The sequence below is a fragment of the Nycticebus coucang genome, chromosome 24 (genome assembly GCF_027406575.1).
Source record: "Nycticebus coucang isolate mNycCou1 chromosome 24, mNycCou1.pri, whole genome shotgun sequence".
NCBI classification, from domain to species: Eukaryota; Metazoa; Chordata; class Mammalia; order Primates; family Lorisidae; genus Nycticebus; species Nycticebus coucang.
Genome location: NC_069803.1, coordinates 19,429,313 through 19,454,347, shown reverse-complemented (window position 1 = coordinate 19,454,347; position 25,035 = coordinate 19,429,313). Strand labels below are relative to the sequence as shown.

The 25,035-nt window shown below is 40.2% G+C and overlaps 2 protein-coding genes across 2 annotated transcripts; both read right to left on the bottom strand.

Moving 5' to 3' along the window:
• Positions 1–995: 995 nt before the first annotated feature.
• Positions 996–12,397, bottom strand: LOC128576366 (arylamine N-acetyltransferase 1-like). The gene is made up of 2 exons (XM_053578480.1): positions 12,292–12,397; positions 996–2,484 (listed from the first exon to the last, which is right to left on the bottom strand). Exon 2 carries the CDS (start codon positions 2,476–2,478, stop codon positions 1,552–1,554), a length of 927 nt encoding a protein of 308 aa, XP_053434455.1. The 5' UTR covers positions 2,479–2,484; positions 12,292–12,397; the 3' UTR covers positions 996–1,551.
• Positions 12,398–23,560: 11,163 nt separating this feature from the next.
• On the bottom strand, positions 23,561–24,373 carry LOC128576404 (arylamine N-acetyltransferase 1-like). The gene has a single exon (XM_053578537.1). It carries the CDS (start codon positions 24,371–24,373, stop codon positions 23,561–23,563), a length of 813 nt encoding a protein of 270 aa, XP_053434512.1.
• Between the last annotated feature and the right edge of the window lie 662 nt (positions 24,374–25,035).

Below are 25,035 nucleotides of genomic sequence, written 5' to 3'. Positions count from 1 at the left end.
AAGGTTTGGGGTCTCCAGCCTAAGAACCCAGACACCTTTATTAATCTTTAACCTCATCCCCCTGTCTTAACAATGTCGGAGGCAGTTATTACTCTGCTTCATCCTTTAATCTTTGTTTTCTGACTTTGAACATTTCTCCAATCTGGGTAAATACATGAAATTGGCTCATGCTCCTTCATGGCAGGGACCACCAGGGTCTCCCCTTGGTCCACCTAACCTTTCATAATAAGACCTGTTAGGTGGGGATAAGGAGGAAGACACTTTGTCTACAATAGGAGGGACAAATTGACAGGAGGGGGTGTCCAAGAAGAGACAGATGACATGTCAAGGGGGTTTCCTAGCAGTGACCAGATGTTTGGTCTAGCACAGGGATCTCCAAAAACTGACCAACCAGACAGAGGTGAAGAAAGCATAAAGTGGGGACACAAGCAAGGCCACAAAAAGGGGGGTCCTTAGAGCGTGAGCATCAGCAAGGTGACTGTGTCCTCAAGTGATCTACCCTCATTAACATAGTAAACATCACATCCATTCCCAACACCACAGTTTACAAATGCCGTGGCAGCCCCCAGAAATTGCCTAACAAAGGAGAGAGTTTGCCATTCCAAGAACTCTCCACCTTTTCCTAAAAACAATTGGTGAAAATTCTACTGCTTAGCATTTTGTTAGGGATTCGGCTAGAGTGTAGTGGCATCATCATAGCTCCCTGCAACCTCACACTCTTGGGCTAGAGTGATCCTCCTGTCTCAGCCTCCCAGATAGACTACAATTGTGCTGACATGCCCAGCTCGTTTTCTTTTCAGAGATGGGCATCTTGCTATTTTGCTCAGACTGATCTTAGAGGAAAATAAATGAAGATGGAAGGGGAACTTTCATTAAATGCTGACTCAGTACCAAAAATGTGACTTATATCATTTATTCATCCACCTAGCAAATAATTGTTTAGCATTCCCTCCACTTCTGGCACTGAAAAATATAAATGTCATCCCTCTTTTAACTCAGAGGAATCAGAGACACAGATTCAAAGGCATTCACCCAGTGTCCACGAGATTTCAACTCAGATTTACAAAATAATTTTATTTTTCTTTTATGGGAAAATCCAGAACGAAGGAAAAGAATATAACCACGAGACAAGAAAGAGAATGAGAGGAACACTCCGTTGAGGAAATATCACCTAACCCCATAATATCCTAAGTCTTCCAAATAAAAACTTTTATTTGCATTGTACTAGCCAACAATGATTTAATATACTTTATAGACGATAAGTTGTTTTCCCACAATATTCTATTTACCTATCACTACTAAAAAATCTTCTATCGATTAAAAAATAACCCACTATTCAAACTTCTCTAGCATAAACCACTACGGTTCCCGAGATTACCACAGACTAACCCTACAACACCATTATTTGTATTCATTTGAAAATGTATATGGTTATGTTTCTGTAAAAAGATATTTAATTAGATATGTTGGTGTTTTTCAGGGGTGAAATGATTTCACATCCAGGATTCTCTTCAAAAAAATGTAGGAGTTTAGAGGAAATATGATAGGTCATCAGTTGATAACTGGTGAGCTGGGTAATAAATGTAAATAAGTTTGTTTTGCTTCTTTACTAGTAAAATATCGATCACTATATTTGGGCACAAACTTTCCCTCCAAAGAAATATTAAATATATTTTTCAGCACTTCTTCTATTTCTTCCTCATCCAGAGTCTTAACCTCTACCAGATCGACATTGTCCTTATAATTGAATCTCCTATAGGTGAGTGTGAAGCCCACTAAACAGTGGACCCCTTCTGGGGTCTGCAAGGAACAAAGTGATGTGCTTGTAAACACAGATGCTGGAGATTCCTGCAGGTAAATATTCACAGACTCAAAATCTTTAATTGTTCGAGGTTCAAGAGTAAAGGAGTAGAGTTTTTGGTATGTATTCTTTTCCAGGAGATCAGAATTAAGAAAGTCTTCATTGGGAACATACTGCTCTCTCCTGATCTGGTCCAGGTACCAGATTCCATCCTCTTCTGTCAGACGGAAGACGCAAGGCACCTGAGGGTGATCCTGCCCAGAAACTAACTCCAGAGGCTCCCACATCTGGTAGGAGGCACCGAACCCAGCATCAACAAGGTACTTCTTGCTACCAATGGTCACCTGCAGTACCAGGTGAACCATGCCACTGCTGTATTGTTCAATCTTAGTGATGTAAACATACCCGCCCAACATTGTGGTCTCAAAGCCCATTGTGCTCAGAGCCCAGTACAGAAGTTGATTGACCTGGAGACACCACCCTCCACGCTTCCTTCTCACAATGTGATCGAAAACGGCCTGTAAGCCCAACTCCATGGGTTCCCCACAATGTATGTTAAGGTTCTCGAAGGGAACAGCTCGGATCTGGTGCTGAAGAACGTCAGTTAATGTTTCCAAGTCCAACTTCTTCCTGGAGTTCTCATAACCAATTCTTTCAAAATATGCTTCGATGTCCATGATCTCCTGAGGAAAAAAAAAACAAAACCAAGACAAATTGTATTACATTTGCACTTAGATTTCTTTGAGTGACTAACTATAGGTATAATGCAGTGGTTCTCAACCTGTGGGTCATGACCCCTTTGTAACAATGAAAATACATCCTGCATATTAGATATTTACATTATGATTCATAACAGAAGCAAAATTACAGTTATGAAGTAGCAATGAAAATAATTTTATGGTTCAGGGTCACCACAACATGAGGAACTATATTAAAGGGTCACAGCATAAGGAGGTATGAGGATGGTTGAGAATCACAGGTTTAATGTATTTTATCTACCTAAAAACACTCTGTGGTTAGAAGCACCACATATTTTATTTACTAATTCCCTTGTTTACTGCCTTCATTGTACAAGATTGCTTTTCGTGCATAAATTCACTTCATACCTTCAGAATCCTGTAAGGAAAGTATTATCATTACTTCAATCTTTCAAGCATGACAAGCTAGAAATCCAGATTAAATGATGAGCTAAATGATAAATAGCTTATTTGTAATTTTCCTTGTGATGAATATAAAGGATATTCTAATTGGCATCAATTAAAATAAGCTTATAAACAGTTGCTGATAGAAGCACAAGAATTGCGCTGTAGTGTACATAGAATGGTACATAACTCACTTGATTTCCCCTTTAGTTGAACCTTACACGAAGTTTCTAACTCAAAGAATGATATTCATTCATGCATTGATTGATAAATAGTTGCCTGAATATCAGTTATATATTTGCTGCTAATCATGGCCTTACTTTCCCTCAAAAATCTTACATTTGACTGGGACTCAGAGTAACACAGTTAACTGGCAATTGGACAAAATGTTTAATCTGTCAGATTGTAGTAAGTGCCCTGGGGAAAACCAAAACAAAGCTAGGGATTCCTGAGTGCACAGGGAGAGCTTCAATTTCAAATAAGGTGGTTAAAGAATGACTCACAAAAATCATGAGGATGCTGGAGAATCATCTCTGTCAATATGTGTGGATTGTTCCAAACAGAGGGAACAGAGAGTTTAAAAGTTAAGATGTTCAAGAAACATCTAGGAAGCCAGAGTGATTGGAACAATAGTGAAGTGAGAAGAGAGCGAGAAAAGAGTGGACCGAGATGAGATCAGACAGGTAAATATAATTTTTAGAGCCTATGCTGGCAAGATGGCTGTTACACTAGTGAGATGAGAAACCTAAAGGAGAGAGGGATGAGAAGGGTTATAATTTGAACAATGTTTGTCATAAAGGGATCTTCCTGCCCCCTGTGTAGACAGTGAGTGAGCTTTTCATAGAGAGCTCTATGCACTGTTGCATGAAATAGGGAGGAGCAATTCAAGCAGGTGTGTTCTAGGACCAAGCTTTGGTTATGTGTAGAGAGTGGGCTGTGAGACTGACAGGGCCCTCACAGCCTGGGGAACATTCAGAGAATGAACCCCTGATTGCTTCTCTTCTGTTCCTAAAACAACCATATTCCTTTCTTCATGCTCCCTTTGCCAGAAGGCACATAGCTGTTTCTTTGTGTAGTTATGCAGACATCCTTGAAATCTCTCCCTTCTTTCTCTTTCTCATATGCTAACAACATTAAGTAGTGACCACTAAATCACATAGTTTTTCCTTTGTTTTCTTAACTATGCTGGGATCATCATGCTCTTTCCCTTCTTGCTTCTTGTCATATGTTAACAAAGTTGAGTAGAAACCAGTAACAAGATGATTTGCCTTTGTGAAAGTCATTTACATTTTCCTATTGTACTGTAAGACCAAAACTATGTCTTTTCTTTATGCCACTTCCCCCTGGACAACCCCGAGGAGAAACTGTAAAATAAAGCTGATTTTGTGCTTTGGTGCTGGCTGTAGCCATTAGCTCAGTCAATCCTCCCGATCCCACCTTTTGTTTCCCTGTCTTTTGTGCTGTATTCTTTTCATTCCCCACCAATTCCACTCTGGTTCACTCCCTTTCCTGCACTGGTTTGCGACAGGTGGCGCCCCAAACAGGAACCAGACTATGGAATAGTAGTTGCACACAGGTGAGGGAAAGTGAGAGCGAAGTGAAACTGCACAGTTGGTAAGTAATTTTTGTGTGTGTAGGGGTAGTTTTTATCTGGAGTACAAATTATGGGGCAGTCAGGCTCTAAAGAGTGAGAATTCTTTATTCAAATGCTCAAATCTATGTTAAAGACTAGGGGCTGTCATGTTCTTTTTAATTGATTAGAACGCTTTCTCCAATTTGTTCAAGAAATCTGTCCTTGGTTTCCTGAGGAAGGCATGGTCAATGCAGCAAGTTGGAATAAAGTAGGAGAGAAATTACACTCTTGTTATACTACCCAAGGTCCCTCTCGATTTCCCACCGATGCCTTTCCTCTTTGAGAACTAATTAGAGACTGTTTACACCCCAACCCCTATGAACACGGATGCCCTTTGTGTGTCCCCTTCTGGGTCCCCTTCTGCTCAGGCAGAAAAACCCTTCCCCCTGAATTCCAACAAGAGTTACAAGATGAGGAACGAGACTATGAAAAATAACGTTCCTCTTCCACCTCAGATGCAGGCACAGACCCTTCCGGGCTAGCAAATAACTACAGCTGGAATTACCTAAACCTGTTTTCTCTTGCCTCTCTTCATACCCTCCTTTGCCAAAGTTCAAAGAATTTGCCTCTGCAGCATCTTCAGCTCCTGGTTTGAGGCCTAAATTATTCTTCAAGCCTATAAACCATTTTGAAAAATTACAAATGAAAATGCCCAATTCCTATTTAAGATACAAATTCTCAAAAGATTCAATACCTCCAACTCAATTAACTTTAAATACTTTAAAAGTGACCACAAGGGGATCCCTAGACTACTCAGGTAAGTGCTATGTACTGCTGGGGAAGCCTAGGGGTCACCTGGATGGGCAGGCCTGGAAGTGCAGTCCTCAACACTCCTAGCACTGCTGCCAGAAGACTTCTCCTGGGAGTCTTGAGATTCTGCTCTCACACACCTGTTGTCCCCAATCACTGTGCTCCACCTACTTTATTTTGGCTGCATGCTGAACACTTCAATTTTCATTAGTTCTAATTTTGTTTTCAAGAAATTGAGTGTTTTGGCTCGGTGCCTGTGGCTCAAGTGGCTAAGGCACCAGCCACATACACCTGAGCTTGCAGGTTCGAATCCAGCCTGGGCCCACCAAACAACAATGACAGCTGCAACCAAAAAATAGCCAGGCGTTGTGGCAGGTGCCTGTGGTCCCAGCTGCTTGGGAGGTTGAGACAGGAGTTGGAGGTTGCTGTGAGCTGTGATGCTATGGCACTCTACCCAGGGCGACAGCTTGAGGCTCTGTCTCAAAAAAAAAGAGAAAAAAGAAATTGAGTGTTTCTATATTTGTTGTGTGTTAAACCTAAGTGAATTGCTAAAGTCTATAAATTAGGTAATTAAAGTCTTAATAATCTGAATAAAAATGTGTTCAGAAATGTTCCAAAGCCAGCAAAGTCTGTATGTCTGCTTCTATGTTTATGTGTCTGTACATGTCATGTGCCTATATTTCACAATCAAAATATATAAAGAACTCTAACTCATTGGCAAAAAAGATGGGTGTAACTGCTTACATTAAGTAACTGATCAGAAAAACAAAAGCTCAAATCCCTTCTTATTCAAGTGACTTTACTATTCTGTAACAGATAAAATTAATCTTAAACCTATTATTATGTTGTGCCCAGATTGCGAAATCCCCAAAGACCACCAGGGATCTGAGTCTGATGCAAAAGCAAAAGAGCCTTTTATTGCAGCAAGCTTGAGCTTGGGCTCCCGAGGGCTCCACTGCAACGGATCCAAGCCAGGAGCCCTCAGCTCTGGGGCAGGGGATTTTTATAATACGGCGCAGTGGGTGGGGTGTACTGGGCTTTGGGACAGGGAGCGCTTCAGGATTGGCCATTGCGTGGCCTGATTCAGGGGTTGTCTCCTGATTGGGGGATAGCTTTCTCATGATTTCGCGAAATTGCCTATGCTCACTGGAAAGTGAAACTTATACAACAAAATGGCGGTGAAAGTGAAACTTAACTTCTAAGATGGTAGTGTTCTGGCCTATGATGGCATTGGTCTGGTCCTCTCAGTTAAATTTGAAATGTTTGAAGATTATAGAACCACCACTTCTCTAGCATTTCTAGATTTTGCTGAATTTTACAGTGAACTTATATTCTTGATATCAAGCCTCTGAATTCTGACATTTAGAAAGATGACTATGGTAAGGCCTAAAGACATGTTTCTCCACACCTGGGCCAAAAGCTGCAGAAATAACAGTCGAGCCCACATGGCCCCTTTCTCCTGCTCCAGCTCTGCCTCCTGGCTATTGTGAAAGAAACTAAGTGTTCTGAGTTTTCTGCTTTCTGTCTTGAGACACAGGTTTCATCCTTGATGGCCATGTGGCCATTGGAGACTTAAGGAGACAATGAAAAACATCAGAAAAAGTAACCGTATCATGACTTTGTTACCAAAATTTCTTTCTTCAGGGAGTCCTTGGTCTCAGAGATTTAAGAATTAAGCCCACAGGCCACAGATGAGTAATAAAATGACATTTTCCTGGACAGAGGGGCATGCGGAGGGAGTGGAAAGTGCCAGAGCTTTTGGTACTGGGAAAAAGACCCAAGTCGGAAATCTCCTTCGTGAGTCCTTTGTCCAGATGTAAATCTTGGTTCTAAAAGAAATTTTAGTCAGAACTTGGTAAATGGAAACATACCTTTATAAACTAAATAGATATTTTAACAAATAAATGAGTACAGCCTCTCCCCCAGGGTAAACTCATTGCTTCTTTACAATTTTGATTGTAGAGAGAGGATTAGGGTGTGTGCTCCCTACTCAGATTGGGGCCTCACAAAACATTTCAGGCTGCTTTGTTCATACCCTGGCTGGAGTTCAGAAGGTGTGGCCTTCAGGCTACCACCTGTTTCTCCCTAAACATAGAAGTGTAATTTCTGAGCTCACCTAAGCCTGAAATGTGGGGAGTCCCTGTCTAGCTCTGAGTGGGAAAATCCTGTATCAATGCTATTTTCCATACAATCTCTTTCAATTGTAATAATTTAACTATTTAAATTGTTTGAAAAAGAGTCATCAAAATAAAATTCTTGCCTTTTAAAACTTCTAATTATCAGGTTGGCCAATTAAATAATTAACTTCAGAGTAAATTGTAATCCTACTTTATGATAAATGGTTTTTTAAAAGTAAGAAAAATTTAGACAGAAAAGAAAATGGCATTGTAAGAAAAAAAAAAACTTATATAATAAATTTTGTCCTAAAACAAAATAGTTATTTAAAATAGTGATAGGCAAGACAATCCAGAAAAATTTCAAATATTTTTAAATTACTTGTGCAGAATTAAATACATTCATAATAAAAAATTTATGAAAGAATTTACATATGATCCAATCAACCATATCTTACCCTTAAAAACTTTTTGAATGAATGTTTTAAGCCCTTAGTATTTAACAAATCTTTCAATATTAAAACTCTAAATTTAGTCCTTTTAAAATATTAAGACCACTGAAAGTCTTGGAAAGACGTATTAAGGTTACTCGATATGTTAAGAATGTATAAATAATATTATCTAATATGAAGGAATTATTAATTTTCTATGAAGTATATTTCTATATTTTCTAATATTCAAATATCGGCCTGTCTTTGTATATATTGTCAGCAAGAATTTTAATTCATCTCAAAAATTATCTTCAAAAGGGGACTGAATCCAAAATTTGTCCTATAAAAAAATAACTTCAGAAATTAAAAACAAACTGCAAGGACTTTAATTGAAAATCAACATGTCCAAGAGTATTACTAACCTGACTTCAAACAAAACAGAAATCAGTTACATAGAAATCCTGTTTTGGGAAACAGGTTGAGAGACCAGCCCCAGCCCATCTTACAACAGGGGCCATGTCTATTGTTTCCCAACTGTTCAGAGCCTCCAAAGACAGCCCAGAATTGGACCTCAGTCCCACCACCAAAAATGGACCCTCATGCTATCCCAACAGGTATTTATGGCCCCTTATCTAAAAAAGGACTTCTTGTAGGATGCAGTAATTTACCTATGAAAAATCTTTTCATTTTACCAAGAGTAATTAATTCTAATTACATTAAAAAAAAAAAAGAGTTATAGCTTATGCTACTCAAAATATCATCACTGCTTCTCCTGATATGAAAATTACCCAACTTTGACATCTCCCTACCGGTTGTGTTTACAAAACCTTAGAGCTATTACTAAAACCCCAGAAATTATAAAACCTCTGCAACCAGGAATTCTGTCCCCAACAGCTATTCCATGGCACTACTCCTTAGTAATTATGGCTTTAAAAGGTTGCTTTTTACTATCCCACTTCACCCTGGCAATTGTAAACATTTCACTTTTGGTTTACTCCCACTGCTTTATCATGGCAATATTTGGCCCTTTAGAGTAGATCCATTTGGGAACTACACCAAAAAAGATTTTAACTCCTTATAATGAGATGACTGCTAGTTTAATTCTTTTTTTTTTTTTTTTTTTTTTGCTAGTTTAATTCTTAAAGGTCGCTGACGACTTTGGCAACTCCTATGATATAACCCTGCATTTACCATTGTCCCTTATTCTGCTGACCAACATCACTGGCTTTGGGAAAAATCATCTTGGTGGCAAACTGCCTTTGCTAATTTCACTGGCCATGTGGACTGTCATTACCACCAGATAAATTATTCATTTTGCTACCTCCACTTCTTTTCTTTTCTCTACTACTATTGTTTCCCAACCAATCCCTCAGGTCCCTACCATTTTCACAGATGGTTCTATTACGGGTATTGCAAGTACAGTCATTGACAACGAAACTTTCACTGAAAAAATCTTTTGTTCCTCAGCTCAACATGTGGAACAACATGCTGGTATTATGGCTTTCACTGACTTCTCCCAGACTTCTTTTACCATTTACACTGACAGCAAATATTTGGTAAGTGTTTTAGCCACTGTTGAACCAACTCTTATTGGACGTACCACAGATGAATCTTTGTTTAATCAATTTCTTCATTTACAGAAACTTATCTGTGCACACCCAGAACGATGTTTTGTGGTTCTGTTCTGAGTTTGTGCTTCTTTTCCAGGCCCATTGGCTCAAGGCAACGCTTTAGCTGATAAACACACTTTTCCAGTAACTTCTCAATCCTCCGCTGAATTATCTCATGCTATTCCTCATCATAATGCCGCTGCCCTCCACCTCAATTTCATCTCACTCATGAAACAGCTTCCCAAATAGTACAATTGCCCTTTCTGCCCACATCTCCCTGTTCCTCACTTGGGCATGAATCCACGTGGCCTATTATCTAATCAACTTTCACAAATGGCTATTACTCATCTCCCATCATTTGAGAAACTCTCTTTCATTCACGTTACAGTTGACACTCTGATTTCATTCATACACACACACACACACCCCCACCGCATGCCTGGATAAACCTGCTAGATGTGTTATTGCTCATTGCTTAACTACGTTTGCAATTAGTCCTGCAATCCCAGGACTAATGGAAACAGACAATGGTCCTGATTGCATAAATAAAACTTTCTCTTCCTTTTGTTCAACATTTCTATCACCCTTAAAACAGGTGTACCTTACAACCCTATAGACCTAGATTTTCCTAGACCTTCTCATCACACCCTTAAACTTCAATTACTAAAGTTATAAAAGGGGGAGATATATCCTGGAACTTCACATAACCTTCTTTCTCACGCTCTTTTCACTTAAAATTTTTTTAAAAGTTGATACTTTAGGTCACTGCAGCAGAACATTTTTGGAAAGCTCCATCCTCTACAGACCCTGAGGTTCTGTGAAGTTCCCCTTAACTGATACCTGGTAAGGACCTGATGCTGTGTTCATATGGAGAAGAGGACATGTTTGCATCTTTCCTAGAACAGCTAACAGTCCTTGTTGGCTTCCTGAATGGGAATTGATAAATTACCAAGTGACATCACCTTATAACTCTCCAGTTCTCATCCCTATCCAAGGAGATGATCAGAAACTACGGGACTAATCTAGAAGACTGCTTACCTCTTATAGCATAAATGATTGTGTCACTACTAGAGAATGGATTCTCAATATTTTCACAACAGAATCAAGAGTTAGCCAAAACATCTCTGGCACCTGGCAGCAGCCGTTCAGCTAGTGGAAGTCCTGGAGCCCACTGATGAAGTGATGTAAAATGGATCTCAAACTCTACATTATGTTGTGGCTTATGTTCCACCTCCTAGGCTTTTACTAGTTGGCAACATTTCTATAACTAAAATTTACCATGGACTCTCTTTAAATTGTTTTAATTGTAATTTATCTAAATGTATTAAACATATTAATCCATTTAATACGATTACTGTAATTGAACAGCCATCTTTTGTTATGTTACTCAGCCATGGTATAATGAATTAGGCATGCAAACTTTAATTGGAGAAACCCTAGTTACAGGTGAGTTGGCAGTTTCTGAGAAGTAACAGTGTCTTTTTTGTTTTATTGTTAACCTTGGGAACGCAATGCACTAGAGATTATCCAGGGTAATAGCTCCCAATTAAAAAACCATTAATATAACGTATTCTGTTTAAATTATTGAAATGTAAAGGCAGAAAGTATCTAAATGTAGGGGGCTGGAGGTTGAAGGGAACTGGAGAGTGAATTCCTTATAATTTGAAAAAACTTTTTTTTAAAGATGGTGACTCCAGTGAAGCCCATTAGACCTACTGGTCCCCACCAGAGGTACAGAAGGGTACACAGAACACTCTCCCAGTAAATGCCTGTGGTGGCCAGACAGGGAGTGTGGGAACTTGCCCCAGTCTAGGGAAGCAAAAGGACAGGCTGACTGCTATGGAGCTGAACAGTGGGAAGGCCAGACTCAGCCTCAGGGAGGACACAGCTAGACAGTCAATAGTTACAAAGTGCCTTTTCAAGGATAGGGGGGCATTTCACGAAATAAAAGGAGGGGCTGAGAGGAAGGAAAGAACAGTTTATCACAACAGTCATACACTCCGTGGGCATCCCGCCAGAGCACCAGAGCAGAGTCCAGAGCCCAAAGCCCATCCCACCCAGCCCGGGGATGTTGTCCTGGATGAGCTCCTCTCTCCAGTGGAGAATTCCACACACCTGTGTTCAGGGGCTGATGCCCTCATCTGACAGCTAAGGAATTCATGTTTGTCATTTACAGCTCCTTGAGACATCCCCACTAAAACTCCACCAGGCTCTACCCTCCTCCTCCCCGGGGAATCCCCACTAGACTTTGCAGACAACCCAGCACAACCTCCCAGGACAGCAACTTCACCATCCTTGGGAGTTTTCTGATCAGTTAATGCGACAGCAGAAGGAGCTGTCAGGAGTGTGCTGCCTTCAGGACAGCTGGGTTCTCTGGGACAGCTAGTCCCCAGAGTGGACAGGAGACAGTGGTTACAGGTATGGAAGAGGAAAACCCAGTGGAGAAAGTTTACTTTAAATACAGTAACTATCGTTTAACACATGTGTACTAAGCCCTAGCAACCTCCCTTTAAGCAGGATTATTAAATCCATTTTACTGATGGAGAAACCAAGTTGTAGATAAGGGACATGACTTGAGCCACGTTCTCACAGAAACAAATAGGTCGGCCTGTCATTCGAACCAGAAGCAATGAATCAAGCGCCTGGTAAAGTCACCACAATGCTATAGAGAGTTGTGGCATCAGACTCAAAGTCTGTACCAGCCAAACTTTCTGAACACGCTGGAACTGGAAATTCAGAATCTAGATCCCTACCCACATTGGAGGGAAAGGATTAAACCCCAATTTTAAAGCGCGCTTCGAGTTACTTACTGAGCTCGGCTGATCAGTTCCCTGTGCCCAAGAACCAGGCTGAACGCGATCCTCTGGCTTTCAAATTCCGCAGAGCAGCTGCTCCCATTCCTTTTCTAAGTGTCCCCGCCCCCACATCTGCCTGGAGCCTCCCCAGGGACTCTGGGAAATGTAGTTGCAGGACCCCAGGTAGCCCCTGTGACCATCTCACTCAATTCTTTTCATTGGGAAAGCCTGGAGAAGTTCGTTCTCTCAGACCCCCACGGGCTGGGCAGGCTGTGCCCTTGGATGTCACCCAGTTCCTGCCCCCTGGAAGCCTGATGGCAGACTTCCTACAAGTGAAGGGCAAGGTGAGAGCTTGGGAGGGGTCCAGCAAGAGCAGATCCAACCACCTCTGGAGGATGCAGGGGAAGTGGGAAGGTTTCCATCACACCCCCAGTTTATGGTACACTTTTTCATCAATTCCTTTCTTACACATAGAGAATATTTTGTTAAATGTTATGTAAAATTCTGTAATCTATTGTAAATAAAGGTATACTTTGCAAGAATTTTTCTATGTATATTGACTCTGGGGTGACTTTTGAGAAACTATGTATCCCTATGTTGTTTATATCAAGAGTATGTTGATGTTTGACGCATGAGTTTTTTTACATCTATTGTGATGATTTTGTGGGTTTTGCCCCTCATTATGTTTAATGTAATGTATCACATCAACTGATTTACATGTGTTAAGCCAAGACATTCTAGAGATAAATGCCACTTGATTATAATGTATAGTCTGTTGATGTGTTATTGAATTCTGTCGTGTAATCTTTGTTTTCTGACTTTGAACACTTCTCCAATCTGGCTCATGCCAGAAATTGGCTCATGCTCCTTCATGGCAGGGAACCAACAGCATCTCCCTTTGGTCCACCTAAACTTTCATAATAAGACCTGTTAGGCGGGGATAAGGAGGAAGACGCTTTGTCTACAATAGGAGGGACAAATTGACAGGAGGGGATGTCCAAGAAGAGACAGATGACATGTCAAGGGGGTTTCCTAGCAGTGACCAGATGTTTGGTCTAGCACAGGGATCTCCAAAAACTGACCAACCAGACAGAGGTGAAGAAAGCATAAAGTGGGGACACGAGCAAGGCCACAAAAAGGGGGGTCCTTAGAGCGTGAGCATCAGCAAGGTGACTGTGTCCTCAAGTGATCTACCCTCATTAACATAGTAAACATCACATCCATTCCCAACACCACAGTTTACAAATGCCGTGGCAGCCCCCAGAAATTGCCTAACAAAGGAGAGAGTTTGCCATTCCAAGAACTCGCCATCTTTTTCCAAAAACAATTGGTGAAAATTCTACTGCTTAGCATTTTGTTAGGGATTCGGCTAGAGTGTAGTGGCATCATCATAGCTCCCTGCAACCTCACACTCTTGGGCTAGAGTGATCCTCCTGTCTCAGCCTCCCAGGTCGATTACAATTGTGCCAACATGCCCAGCTAGTTTTCTTTTCAGAAATGGGCATCTTGCTATTTTGCTCAGACTGATCTTAGAGGACAATAAATGAAGATGGAAGGGGAACTTTCATTAAATGCTGACTCAGTACCAAAAATGTGACTTATTATCATTTATTCATCCAACTAGCAAATAATTGTTTAGCGTTCCCTCCACTTCTGGCACTGAAAAATATAAGTGTTACCCCCTTTTTAACTCAGAGGAATCAGAGACACATATTCGTAAAGGCATTCACCCAGTGTCCACAAGATTTCAACTCAGATTTACAATACATGTTTATGTTTTTTCTTTAATGGGAAAGTCCAGAATGAAGGAAAAGAATATAACTAGGAGACAAGGAAGAGAATGAGAGGAACACTCCATTGAGGAAAAATCGTCTCACCCCATAATGTCCTAAGTTTTCCAAATAAAAACTTTTATTTGGGGGAAGATGGCTGACTGGTAGCAACCTTCGGCAGAGGCTCCCAAGCAGAGGAAGAAAAACTGGATGGAATCGGACTCTATGAAGCCAAGGACCAGGAGCTGAGCCAAGAAAGAAGTTCTACAAGCTGTAACTCCAAAGAAGAGCATTCAAGAAAACAAATTATAGGTACAAAGCCTATTGACTAGCGGATGGGAGACCCCTCCCCCCAGCAAGGGGCCTGCCACAGGCTATCTGCAAGAAACAGGGAACAAAAGACCTCTCATTTTGCCTCCCTGGAGAGAGCCACTAACTCCAGGTCTCTTTCTCCAGGGAGGTCCCACTTATGAACCTAGACACCACCCCACCAGGCATAAAATTGAACAGACATTTCTCCCCACCAATCCAAACTCCCAGTCCACCCTTTCCCCCTCCCATGGTAGTCTGAAGTTCTGCCCTCTGCAGAGCACAGAGTATTTAGTCTTGTTCTGAGAGATCTGGGCGTAGTGTGGACCGCCAACCACCAGGATGGCATCTGTGACTAACAGGGAAGACAGAGGGTGTGGAAAAAAAGGGACACTTGGCAGGAGGAGGAGCAGTCCCCTGTTTATAACTACGCCCAGTCAGTCAATGGTAGTGTTGACCCTCATTTTGAGCTGTGTGTGGCAGAATGGGGTGCAGAACCCCAGCTCTGACCACACCCACAGCAGGAGAGTGGTTGCCCCATGTGGACTGAGTTCGGCAGACAGGGCTGGTCCCTAGTCCTTGCTGGGCCTGCAAGCAGAGGCTTGATAGGCATAGACTGAGATCTGAGAGCAAGGGTGTGGTTCCCTGATTCCAACAGAAACCTCAAACAGTGGCTTACTGGGTGTGAACCAAGACCTGAGAACTGGGACGTGCTCCACTGTCTCCAGAGGGGCCAGTGGGTAGAGGCTTACCAGGTGAGGACTGAGACCTATGGGTGGAGTGCAGTGCCCTGACTCTAACAGAGCCTGTGAACAGAGGCTTGCCAGGCAGTGGACTGAGACTGGCAGGTGGGGGCATGGTCCCCTGACTCCAACTGGTCTGGCAAGCAGAGGCTAGCTGTGCATGGTCTGAGACCAGAGTGGAGCCCGGTGCCCTGACTCCAATAGACCCTGTGAACAGAGGCTTGCCAGGCAGTGGACTGAGACTGGCAGGCGGGGGTGTAGTCGCCTGACTCCATCTGGTCCAGCAAGCATAGGCTAAATGTGTGTGCAGTGAGATCAGAGGGCGGGGCCAGTGCCCTGACGCCAACAGAGCCTGTGAACAGAGGCTTGCCAGGCAGTGGTCTGAGACTGGCAGTCAGTGCTGTGTTCCCCTGACTCCAACTGGTCTGGCAAGCAGAGGCTAGCTTTGTGTGGACTGAGACTGGAGGTCAGGACCCAGTGTCCTGACTCCAACAGAGCCTGTGAACAAAGGCTTGCCAGGAAACTGACTAAGACTGACAGATGGGGGCATAGTCCCCTGACTCCAAATGGTCTGGCAACCAGAGGGTAGCTGGATATGAACTGAGACTGGTGGGTGGAGGTGTGGCCCCTGACTCCAGCTGGGTCTGTGAGCAGAGAAGCAGAAAACAGTGTGGGCTGAGTCTGGCAGGCAGGAGTGTGGATCCCTGGCACCAACTGTGCTGTTGGAGACCCTTGAATCCCTCTTTTTGGGGCAGGTTTTGCACTGCCTGAGACAATTTGGTTGGAACCCCTGTCTGGGGCTGTCCACTCAGGGATATTCTGAGGGTGACCTTAGAAGTTCTGTAGCGAAAAAGAACTGAAGGGTGCAGGCTGGGCACTGCAACTATTTGTATCTCTTCACTGTGGTTTATTAGGATAGGGTAGAGGTTGGCTGATATCAAGACAGAGCTAGCTGTGCTATCTCACTAAGGAGGTCCTCACAGTCTCTGGCTAAAACTCTGAAAGGGGCCTTTGTAAGGTTGTAGGAGATAAACCACAATTACAAAGTCTAGCATTTTGGTAAGGGGCTATCTCTACTACCTGGGAACCCCAATTCAATCTCACCCTAACAGTTCTAGTAACCAAACTGTGGAAAATAAACATTGTGTAGAACCAACAGAAGAACTCTGGTGACATGAATAACCAGAGTAGATCAACCTCCCCCAAGAAATGACAAAGCAGATACAACTGAAGATGCCATACATAGACAAATGGCGGCAATGTCAGAAATAGAATTCAGAATATGGATTGCAAATAAGATAAATGGAATGGAAGAAAAGATAGAAATTGAATTCCAAAGAATAGTTCTAAAGTTGTCTCAAGAAATTAGTGAATTCAAAGCCTAAGTCACCAAAGATATGGACATAATGAGAAAAGAGATAGCAGAGCTCAAGGAAATGAAAACATTAATTGAGGGGCTCCAAACTACAGTAGAATCCTTCAGTAATAGAGTTGACCAGGCAGAAGAAAGGATCTTGAAACTGAAGACAAAGCTTTTGAACATTCCCAAACACTCAAAGAGGCAGACATATGGAGAGCAAAAACTGATCATTCCCTGAGAAAGTTGTAGCATCACTCCAAAAGATCAAACATTCGTCTTATAGGAATTCCTGAATGAGAAGAGGATGGTCCTAAAAGCCACAGATGCTTTACTCCAAGAGATTTTGGAGGAGAATTTCCCAAGCATTGCAAGAAATACAGAACTTCAGATAGCAGACAGTTTCAGAACCCCAGCAAGACTCAACCCAAATAAAGCATCTAGACACATTGTGATTAACTTTGCCAAAGTTAAGATGAAGGAGAAAATTCTGCAAGCAGCCAGATGTAAGAAAAGCATCACCTACAAAGGGAGAAATATCAGAATAACTGCAGATCTCTCAGCCAAAATGTTTCAAGCCAGAAGAAGACGGTCATTGACCTGCAGTCTCCTAAAACAAAACAACTTCCAGCCCAGGATCCACTCTCTAGCTAAACTGAGTTTCATTTGTTATGGAGAAATCAAATACTTTAATGACATAGACATGCTGAAGAAATTTTCCATAACTAAACCAGCTCTCCAGGATATTTACAGACCCATCCTCCACAATGACGAGTGCAATGCTTTCCCTCCAAAGTAAATTCACTCGGAAATTTATTTATTTATTTTCTGTTTTCTTTTGTTTGTTTTTGCATTTTTTGGCCAGGCCAGGTTTGAACCTGCCACCTCTGGTATCTGGGACTGGTGCCCTACTCCTTTGAGCCACAGGCACCGCTGTCATGCAGAAATTTTTGAACAAATCCCAACTTCCACAGTGGTGAAAGGATTAAAAATGTCCACTGGACATCCCAAAATCTTGATACCCAAAACACAACCAGGCTTATCAATTCTCTCAATTAATGTGAATGGTTTAAATTGTCCTCTAAAGAAGCACAGCCTGGCTGACAGGATACATAAACTCAGACCAGACATGTGATGTATACAAGAATCTCACCTTACCTTAAAAGGATAAAAATAGACTCAGGGTGAAGGGATGGACCTGTATATTACAGGGAAACGGAAACCAGAAAAAAAACAGGTGTTCCAATTTTATTAGCAGACACAATTGGCTTTAAACCAACAAACATAAAGAAAGAAAAGGAAAGTCACCACATATTTGTCACGGGAAACACCCAACATAAAGAGATTTTGATAATTAACATTTATGCACCCTACCAGAATGCTCCTCAATTTATAAAGCAGACCCTAATGGATAGGAAACAACTTGATATCTTCCTGCACTATAATAGTTGGAGATTTTAACACCCCTTTGACAGTTTTGGATAGATCCTCCATGAAGAAACTAAACAAAGAAATATTTGTAACCACGTCAGAGTGTATAAAAAATATCAACACATTGTACCCCACATATCCATAAATGTATTCATGATCTATGTGTATTTGACTTAATTAAAAAAAAGAAATATTAGACTTAAACCTGACCCTAGAACAAATGGACTTTACAGACCTCTACAGAACATTTCACCCCAATAAAACTGAGTATACATTCTTCTCATCAGCCCTTTGGTCATCCTCCAAAATAGATCATAACCTAGGACACAAGTCTAACCTCTGCAATTTTAAAAGTGTAGAAATTATTCCTTGTATCTTCTCGGACCGCAATGAAATAAATTTGAACTCAACAGCAATGGGAATCTTCATACTCAAACAAAGTCATGGAAGCTAAATAATCTTAGTCTGAAAGATAGCTGGGTTAAAGATGAGATTAAGAAGGAAATCACCAAATTTTTGGAACAAAATGATAACAAAGACACAAATTTATCAAAATCTGTGGGATACAGCAAAGGCAATAAATAGTAAGAGGGAAATTTATAGCCTTAGAAGACTTCATCAAGAAAACAGAAAGAGAGGAAGCCAACAACTTAATGGACCATCTCAATCAACTGGAAAAGGAAGAACATTGCAACCCTAAACCCAGCAGAAGAAAAGAAATAACCAAAATTAGGGCAGAATTAAATGAAATTGAAAAGAAAAAAATCATTCAGAAGATCAACAAAACAAAAAGATGGTTTTTTGCAAAGATTAACAAAATTGATAAACCTTTGGCCAACCTAAACAGAAATAGAAAAGTAAAATCTCTAACATTGCCTATCAGAAACAATAAAGGAGAAATAACAACAGATACTTCAGAAATTCAAATAATCCACAATGATTACTACAAAAATCTCTATTCCCGGAAATATGAAAATCTGAAGGAAATGGATCAATACCTGGAAGCATGACACCTTCCTAGACTCAACCATAAAGAATGACAAACCTTGAATAGATCTGTATCAACCACTGAAATAGCATCAACAATACAAAATCTCCCTAAAAACAAAAGTCCAGGACCAGATGGCTTCACATCTGAATTCTATCAAACCTTTCCTGAGAAAATAGTACCTATATTATACAACCCTTTCCAAAGCATAGAAAAAGAAGGAGTACTTCCCAACACATTCTATGAAGCAAATATCACCCTGATACCCAAACCAGGAAAGGATCCAACAAAGAAAGAAAATTATAGACCTTATCATTAATATCAATGCAAAAATATTTAATAAGATCTTAGCAAACAGAATTCAACAACACATCAAAAAAATTTTGCACCATGATCAAGTTGGTTTTATTCCAGGGTTACAGGTCTGGTTTGACATATGCAAATCTATAAATCACACAACATATGCAAATCTATAAATCACACAACATATGCAAATCTATAAATCACACAATACACACATCAATAACATTTGATGCAGATGCAGAAAAAGCCTTTGATAATATTCAGTATCCTTTCATGATCAGAATTCTAAAGAAAATAGGCATAGAAGGGACATTTCTTAAACTAATAGAGGCTATCTATAGCAAACCCACAGCCAATATCATATTGAAGGATGTAAAATTGAAAATATTTCCACTCAGATCAGCAACGAGGCAAGAATGCCCACTATTGCCATTGCTATTCAACATAGTAATAGAAGACCTAGCCATTGCAATCAGGCAAGAGAAGGTGATCAAGGGTATCCACATAGGGTCAGAGGAGATTGAATTCTCACTCTTCACTGATGATATGATCCTATACCTGGAAAATCCCAGGGACTCAACTTCAAAACTCAATATAGCAGCATCTCATGACACAAAATCAACTCCTTCAAGTCAGTAGCTTTTATATATCCCAATAATAGTCAAACTGAAAAAACAATCAAGGACTCTATTCCTTTTACAATACTGCCAAAGAAGACAAAATTCCTGGGAATTTACCTAACAAAGGACATGAAAGATCTCTATAAGAAAAACTATGAAACTCTGACAAAAGAAACAGCTGACGAGTTAACAAATGAGCCATGCTCATGGCTGGGGAGAATCAACGTTGTTAAAATGTCCATATTACCCAATCAATCTACAGATTTAATGCAATCCCTATTAAAGCACCCTTGTCATACATTAAAGATCTTGAAAAAAAAATTATGGAATCAGAAAAAAGCTCAAATAGCAAATATATTACTCAGAAGTAAGAACAAGTCAGGAGGTATCACATTATCAGACTTCAAGGTATACTATAAATCTATAGTGATCAAAACAGTACGGTACTGGCACAAAAGCAGAGAAGTAGATGTCTGGAACAGAATAGAGAACCAAGAGATGAATCCAGCTACTTACCATTATTTGATCTTTGACAAGCCAATTAAAAACATTCAGTGGGGAAAAGATTCCCTATTTAACAAATGGTGCTGGGTAAACTGGCTGGCAACCTGTAGAAGATTGAAACTGGACCCACACCTTTCACCATTAACTAAGATAGACTCTCACTGGATAAAAGATTTAAACTTAAGACATGAAACTATAAAAATACTTGAAGAAAGTGCAGGGAAAACTCTTGAAGGAATCGGCCTGGGTGAATATTTTATGAGGAGGACACCCCAGGCAATTGAAGTAGTATCAAAAATACACTACTGGGACCTGATCAAACTAAAAAGCTTCTGCACAGCCAAGAACATAGTAAGTAAAGCTAACAGACAGCCCTCAGAATGGGAGAAAATATTTGCAGGTTATACCTCCAATAAAGGTTTAATAACCAGAATCCACAGAGAACTCAAACGTATAAGCAAAAAAAGAACACGTGATCCCATCTCAGGGTAGGAAAGGGACTTGAAGAGAAACTTCTCTAAAGAAGACAGATGCACAATCTACAAACACATGAAAAAAAGCTCATCATCCTTGATCATCAGAGAAATGCAAATCAAAACTACTTTGAGCTATCACCTAACCCCAGTAAGAGTAGCCCACATAACAAAATCCCAAACCCAGAGATGTTGGCGTGGATGTGGAGGAAAGGGCACACTTCTACACTGCTGGTGGGAATGCACACTAATACATTCCTTCTGGAAGGATGTTTGGAGAATACTTAGAGACCTAAAAATAGACCTGCCATTCGATCCTATAATTCCTTTACTAGGTTTATACCCAGAAGACCAAAAGTCACAATATAACAAAGACATCTGTACCAGAATGTTTATTGCAGCCCAATTCATAATTGTTAAGTTATGGAAGAAGCCCAAGTGTCCATCGACCCATGAATGGACTAGCAAATTGTGGTATATGTATACCATGGAATATTATGCAGCCTTAAAGAAAGATGGAGACTTTACCTCTTTCATGTTTACATGGATGGAGCTGGAAAATATTCTTCTTAGCAAAGTATCTCAGGAGTGGAAGAAAAAGTATCCAATGTACTCAGCTCTACTATGAAGCTAAATTATAGCTCTCACATGAAGGCTATAACTCAACTATAGCACAAGACTATGGGGAAAGGGCCAAGGAAGGGGAAGGGAGGGGGGAGGTTTTGGTGGAGGGAGGGTAATGGGTGTGGCCACATCTATGGTGCATCTTAGAATGGGTACAGGCAAAACTTACTAAATGCAGAATACAAATGCCTACATACAGTAACTAAGAAAATGCCATGAAGGCTACGTTGAACAGTTTGATGAGAATATTTCAGATTGTATATGAAACCCGCACATTGTACCCCTTGATTGCACTAATGTACACAGCTATGATTTAACAATAAAAATAAATAAATTAAAAAAAATATTCAGTGGGGGAAAGTCTCCCTATTTAACAAATTGTGCTGGGTGAACTGCCTGGCAACCAGTAGAAGATTGAAACTGGACCCCCACCTTTCACCATTAAAAAAAAATCGGTTCTCACTGGATAAAAGATTTAAACTTAAGACACGAAACTATAAAAATACTAGATAAGAGTGTAGGGAAAACACTTGAAGAAATTGGCCTGGGAAAAATATTTTATGAGGAGGACCCCCCAGACAATTAAAGCAACACCAAAAGTACATTACTGGGATCTGATCAAACTGAAAAGCTTTTGCACAGCCAAGACCACAGGAAGTAAAGCAAACAGACAACCTTCAGAATGAGAGAAGATTTTTGCAGGCTATGCTTCCAACAAAGGTCTGATAACTAGTATCTACAGAGAACTCAAACTAATCAATAAGCAAAGAATAACCCCATTTCTATGTGGGCAAGAGACTTGAACAGAAAGTTCTCTGATGAAGATAGGCACATGGCCTACCAACACACGAAAAACTGCTCATCATCCTTAACTGTCAGAGAAATGCAAATCAAAACCACTTTGAGATATCATCTAACTCCAGTAAGATTATCCCACATCACCAAATCCCAAAACTACGGATTTTGGCATGGATGCGGAGAGAAGGGAATGCTTCTACACTGCTGGTGGGAATGCAAGCTAATACGACCTTTTTAGAAAGAAGTTTGGATAACACTCAAGGAACTAAACATAGACCTACCATTCAATCCTGCAATTCCTCTACTAGGTGTATACCCAGATGATCAAAAATTATTTTACAACAAAGACATTTGCACCAGAATGTTTAGTGTAGCCCAACTTATAATAGTCAAGGCATGGAATCAGCCCAAGTGCCCGTCAACCCATGAATGGATTAACAAACTGTGGTATATGTACACCATGGAATACTATGCAGCCATAAAAAAGATGGGATGTCACATCTTTTATGTTCAACTGGATGGAGCTAGAACATATTCTTCTTAGTAAAGTATCTCAAGAATGGAAAAAAAATTCAATGTACTCAATACTATTATGAAATTAATATATAACAACCTACAAACTCTTATAAATGGCAAAATATAACTATAGTCCAGAAAGTAGAAGGGAAAAGGAGAGAGAGGGGAGTGGTGGAGGGATATGGAGGTGAGTGGGAATTTGAGGGGACCTCACCTAATGTGCATGATGCAATGGTACATTTCAAAACTATTAACAAATGAGTAAAATTGTGATGTTTGTGTCACTTAGTTCAATGTAAACATTTCACATTGTATATCGAAGCAATACTCTGAACCCTATAAATGCATCAATGTACAAAGTTATGATTTAATACAAAAATTGAAATAAAATAAAATGAAAATGAAAAAAACTTTTATTTGCTTTGTATTAGCCAACAACGGTTTAATATACTTTATAGACAGTAAGTTTTCCCACAATATTCTATTTACCTATCACTACTAAAAAATCTTCTATCAATTAAAAACTAACCCAATATTCAAACTTCTCTAGCATATACCACTATGGTTCCCAGGATTACCATAGATTAACCTCAAAACATCTTTATTATTATTCATTTGAAAATGCGTACAGTTATTTTTCTGTAAAAAGATATTTACTTAGATATGCTGGCATTTTTCTTGTGTGAAATGATTTCACATCCAGGATTCTCTTCAAAAAAATGTAGGAGTTGAGAGGAAATATGATAGGTCATCATTGTGCCCAAATATAAATAGGTTTGTTTTCCATCTTAAATAGTAAATAATTGATCACCATGTTTGGGCACAAGCTTTCTCTCCAAGGAAATATTACATATTATTCAGCACTTCTTCTATTCCTTCCTCATCCAGAGTCTTAACCTCTACCAGATCTACATTGTCCTTATAATTGAATCTCCTATAGGTGAGGGTGAAGCCCACTAAACAGTGGACTCCTTCTGGGGTCTGCAAGAAACAAAGTGATGTGCTTGTAAACACAGATGCTGGAGATTCCTGCAGGTAAATATTCATAGACTCAAAATCTTCAATTGTTCGAGGTTCAAGAGTAAAGGAATAGAGTTTTTGGTATGTGTTCTTTTCCAGGAGATCAGAATTAAGAAAGTCTTCATTGGGAACATACTGCTCTCTCCTGATCTGGTCCAGGTACCAGATTCCATCCTCTTCTGTCAGACGGAAGACACAAGGCACCTGAGGGTGATCCTGCCCAGAAACTAACTCCAGAGGCTCCCACATCTGGTAGGAGGCACCAAATCCAGCACAAACGAGGTACTTCTTGCTACCAATGGTCACCTGCAATACCAGGTGAACCATGCCACTGCTGTATTGTTCAGTCTGAGTGATGTAAACATACCCGCCCAACATTGTGGTCTCAAAGCCCATTGTGCTCAGAGCCCAGTACAGAAGTTGATTGACCTGGAGACACCACCCTCCACGCTTCCTTCTCACAATGTGATCGAAAACGGCCTGTAAGCCCAACTCCATGGGTTCCCCACAATGTATGTTAAGGTTCTTGAAGGGAACAGCTCGGATCTGGTGCTGAAGAACGTCAGTTAATGTTTCCAAGTCCAACTTCTTCCTGAAGTTCTCATAACCAATTCTTTCAAAATATGCTTTGATGTCCATGATCTCCTGCAGAAAAAAAACAAAACCAAGACAAATCGTATTACATTTGCACTTAGATTTCTTTGAGTGACTAACTATAGGTATAATGCAGTGGTTCTCAACCTGTGGGTCATGACCCCTTTGTAACAATGAAAATACATCCTGCATATCAGATATTTACATTATGATTCATAACAGAAGCAAAATTACAATTATGAAGTAGCAATGAAAATAATTTCATGGTTGGGGGGCACCCCAACATGAGGAACTGTATTAAAAGGTCACAGTATTCAGAGGTATTAGGAAAGTTGAGCACCACTGTTATAATGTATTTTAACTATGTAAAAACACTCTGTGGATAGAAGTACCACATAGTTTTATTTACTAATTCCCTTGCTTACTGCCTTCATTGTACAAAATTGCTTTACATGCATAAATTTACTTCATAGCTTTAGAACCCTGTAATGAAAGTATTATCATTACTTCAATCTTTCAAGCATGACAAGCTAGAAATCCAGATTAAATGATGAGCCAAATGATAAATATCTTATTTGTAATTTTCCTCGTGATGAATATAAAGGATATTCTAATTGGCATCAATTAAAATGAGCTTATAAACAGTTGCTGATAGAAGCATGAGAATTGTACTCTAGTGATACATAGAATGGTACATAGCCTACTTG